The sequence below is a fragment of the Austrofundulus limnaeus genome, unplaced genomic scaffold, assembly GCF_001266775.1.
Source record: "Austrofundulus limnaeus strain Quisiro unplaced genomic scaffold, Austrofundulus_limnaeus-1.0 Scaffold72, whole genome shotgun sequence".
NCBI classification, from domain to species: Eukaryota; Metazoa; Chordata; class Actinopteri; order Cyprinodontiformes; family Rivulidae; genus Austrofundulus; species Austrofundulus limnaeus.
In genome coordinates this window covers 2164297-2168605 of record NW_013952474.1, presented here as the reverse complement: position 1 = coordinate 2168605, position 4309 = coordinate 2164297, and the positions used below count along the sequence as shown (strand labels likewise).

Here is a 4309-nt window from a genome sequence, read left to right as displayed (position 1 = left end):
ATAATGACGTACGCAAGGTTTTTGTGCGTACGCACCGTTGAATCATGAGGCCCCAGCTCTGGAGGTTTTGAAGGGAATATTGTCTCATTCTGTTCTACAGTACTGGCTCTTCTTCACTGGACTGTTATTTTTCAGGCAGGCACATAACAATTTAAAACCTAGATAGTTTTTTTCTGTATTTGTGGAGTTTTTCCAGATGTGTGAGCTGCTCATGCAATAGGCACTAATGCACCCCCATACCATCAGAGAGGCAGAGTTTTGAACTGTTAGCAGGTCATGTGTATGGGATAAATCTTGTGCCAGCAGGAATTGAATTTTAATTGCTCAGATTGATACATATTGATACATATTGATACACATTGCACATATTGATCAGATGCTGCTTCTGACTGATCCATGATGTGATGTAAATGTAACATTTTCTACATGTAGGTAAAATTAATCACTGCAATAAAATAACTTTGTCTGTTTTTGTCACTTTTACGGTGGATTGCATCAACTCTGTTACATACAGAAGGAAAACTTCACCAAAGAGAAACACAAATCTTTGGATCTGTGTTTGATTACTCTGACTGACTTTCTCAAGGACCAGGATGTGTGTCACAAAAATCTGAATTTTGGAACTGAAAGTGAAAGTAGTCAAACTGAATTTTTAAAAGACCAAAAACACAGTTTCAAGGCTAATTAATTCAGATAAAAAACTTTAAATTCAGTTTCAAACCAATACATTCATTTTCAATTCAGTAAAATTCATTTTCAAACCAATGCATTCAATTTCAAATTATGCATATTCAGATTCAATGTGAGCAATTCAAATTCAGTTCCTGCTGGCACAAGATTTAGCCTATAGACAAAACTGTTTTGTTTGGATTTTTTTTTTTTTGGTGATGTTTACATGAAGACTCAAAACTAGTTTGTTGCCAAAGTTTGTCTCCTTTAGTTCTTTTGTTTGTTTATRTGTTTGTTTGTTTGTGTAAATCCAAAGAAATGTTCAAACAAAACAAAACAAATTTCCTCTGAAATTGGTCAGGTATTCAAAAAGCAGCCAAACCACATTCAAATGGGAGCTGATCAGAGCAGTAAGCCCACCCTCGATCTTGGTCCATGTTTGGCTTCTGTGAATCGTTTGATTGAACCTTTACATGGTCACCCACCCCAATCTCAGGATCAGCAAACTCCAGAATCATGTAGTTTATGCTAACTTCTCATCTTGTACTGAAACCTTTATTTGCTGGTTTGTGACATTTGGTGATTCCTATAAGAACAATAACATTTTCCATTAAAAATCTTTTAAATATTRGTTGGACAATAAGCTGTAGAAACTGTTAGAAGGACCTTACATTACTGCTGATTGAATGGTTTATTGATGTCCTCAGACTGGCTCTGCCAGGGTCTGGTTCAGCTCAGGGAACACATTCATGTTGACCAGGTAACTTATCTCAGTGCCCCATCTGACAACGGCTCGTCTTTTCAATGTGGGCCATCCTGGTGCATAAAAAAAGGTTCCAGTTTGGACCCAGCTGTCCACCAAACACTTCTCATTTCCCTGACTGACACTTTGAGTCATGCCTGGACACAAACTCAGTTTCAGTGACTCTCAGTCTGGACAAAACATCAGTCTCTAGATCAGTGTGATGGTCTCATCAATGTCTTTGCTTGATAAAAATGTAGTTTAGGCCAAATACACAGAGAAAAACTGCTGTCAGTTATGGAGAAATAAACAGTTTTGATGAAGTTACTGAAATGGAGTCTATAGGACCAAGAAATTGAAGTTGGAATAGAGCTGATGGCTCTGCCTGATGCTGATCTCTTTAGCTTTTATTAAAATAAAACTGCACAGAGGGGGCATTCCACCCTTTTCTGGTCAAGAACCATGGTCTCAGACTTAAAGGAACTGACTCCCATCCCAGCCGCTTCARYCTCGGCTGTGTACTGCCTCAGTACACGCTGAAGGTCTTGGCCCGAATTCAACCTGCGCTGAGAACGAGCTCGACTTGTGCCAAGATAAGACTGTGATCTACAATTTCAAGGTTTATAAGTCCATTATAGTTTATAGATTCATTATTCTTAATTGCTTTTRCACATCAACGAGTTTGCATAAACACCAACTCTTTCCTACTTTTGTAATATTTACACAACATTTTAGCTGTGAACGTTCAATTGTGGATRTTTAGCTAAACCGTCTGTTATTTTGTGGCTTCGTTGAACTGACAAACGTTCAGATAAAAAAAAGCATGAAACCCATTTTCAAAAACAGCTGGCAAACTCCTGTTATATCAAGAAGATATTTTAAATGTGCATGCTCATACCTGCACATAAACACCCCCAAACCAACAAGCTTTCATTAGCGGCTGCATCACTTTTCAAACTGCTTGTATGTGTTATGTTACCTTTTTTTTTGTACTGGAGGGCATAAATTTGTGGAAGCTGGAAGCATCTGAAAGTCATTATCTYGACAGATATCTTCTGAATGTTAGTATCAATAATAGGCTCTGTGTGCAGCTTCTTATTGCATCTCTAATGTACACCTGCTGCTATAAAAAAGGTGCAAAAAAGATTCTTTCGTCAAATTTTGTCTGAACATTATTAGAATCGTTAGTTCTTACTTTCAATCCTTCATGTTGACTTTGATGATTGTGGTAAGTTTTATAAGCTGCTGGTGGTTTTATTAAAAGTATGTGCAGCGTAGCAACATCCCAGAGTCGTCATCCGGACTCCTGGTCGGCACATGTGCTCCCTGTTAAATCTCTTTGTGGGGGAAAATGGGGTGAATCGAGCTCCTTGATCCAGCACGAACAAGCACGCAACAAGCCGTTCAAAACGCCGCTTCAAACCCAGAAGTGTTGACACAGGTGGTATGCATCCAAATACGATGAATGKAAAGTTTTTAAAGAAAGCACTGGATCCGATGGACTGCGTTCTGCTGGGCTGAACGCAACAGCAGCTATAATTCRGACATCTGTATGTCGTAAACATGTGCAGAGAGACCATCTTTTATCCTCAACATTCAGCTTTAGATCATACCAGGGGAACSGTTGCTTTTTTTTGTAACACTGGTACAAACTACAGAAATCCCCCCCTGGCTGCTCAGTAGAGCTATGATACAAATCAACATTTCTCTCGTGCYGAAAGAAAAGCTTGGAAAGAAAGYAAAGYGATGAAAATMAGGGRGTCTTACAAGAGGAAGTACAAGATGTTAACCCGGTGTGCCAGATGGTTAGTTACATCTTAGAAGTGTCCTGTCCAAGGACAAAACCACAAACAGATGATTGGCTCAACAATCTGACTTAATGAAGAATGAACTTAAGTCCAGTCATTAAAGCCAGACCAGCTGAGCGTGATGCCGTCAACCAACGTTACAGCTACCAGCAGCCAAAACTGATRGGTGTTCAGGGTTCAACTAAAAGGGTTTTTGGTGGAATGTACTTGTTTTAACTCTTGACTGAATCATTTTAAACTAAGATTGACCATCTGTATTAGATGCAGAACCATCTTGACATTGTTTTGTGTTTTCTGCCCTACAGACAGCGCTGGCAAATGAAGGGGTAAGTGTCTAGAATTCTGGTCTTTTCTGTACCATCGGTTTAACGTCACTGACTTATTTTTCTCTGTTTAAAGTGTCCTCTGGCCCAGAGRAAGTGTGTGTGTGACAAAGGTGAAAGGGGACCCAGTGGACCTGCAGTAAGTATTTATTTTTTGTAAATCCAACATTGTCTTGTTTTTATAAATAAGAGCTTTTTACCTCCTGTAAGTTTACGAGTTTGTTACTTTTTAACTTAAAGTAGAGGATGAGTGAACTCATTTGTCATGAAGGGTTTAGTTAAGAATCTGTGCTGAAAGTTGYAAAATTCATTTAGCAAACAAGGCTGACAGACAGCTAGATTGTGAGCCAAAATGTGCTACATTTTGCCCAGGCATTAGCACTATCTGTGTCGCAGCAGCCAAGAGAAACTTTAAATTTCAAAATCAAATTAAAGAAAATGTCTAAAATATTTGTTGAGAGTACTCAGTGGTGGGCACGGCTCCACTATGCTAACAGCTCATAGCAAAGCTAACTTTTCCTTTAGCGGACCAATTAGCTTCCACTTCATTTAGTTCTGCTAACTTTAAGTTTGCTAACAGAATCAAAACCAACCATCCCCTCACACATACAGAGCTCATGTGACGTGTGTGTGTTTGTGTAGCATCTTTAGCATTTTGTGTCCTGCTGTGTTCATTTTAGAATAGAATAGAATAGAATAGAATAGAATAGAATAGAATAGAATAGAATAGAATAGAATAGAATAGAATAGAATAGAATAGAAACAGC

General features: G+C 38.5%; 1 protein-coding gene across 1 annotated transcript in view; it reads left to right on the top strand.

Annotated features, from left to right (window-relative positions):
* LOC106519186 (collagen alpha-1(XXVIII) chain) overlaps positions 1–4309 on the top strand; it is a 60042-nt gene that overhangs the window by 4277 nt on the left and 51456 nt on the right. The window contains exons 4-5 of the mRNA XM_014010747.1: positions 3525–3545; positions 3619–3681. Of these exons, the coding sequence (XP_013866201.1) occupies positions 3525–3545; positions 3619–3681 (84 nt within the window). The remainder of the gene's footprint in view (positions 1–3524; positions 3546–3618; positions 3682–4309) is intronic.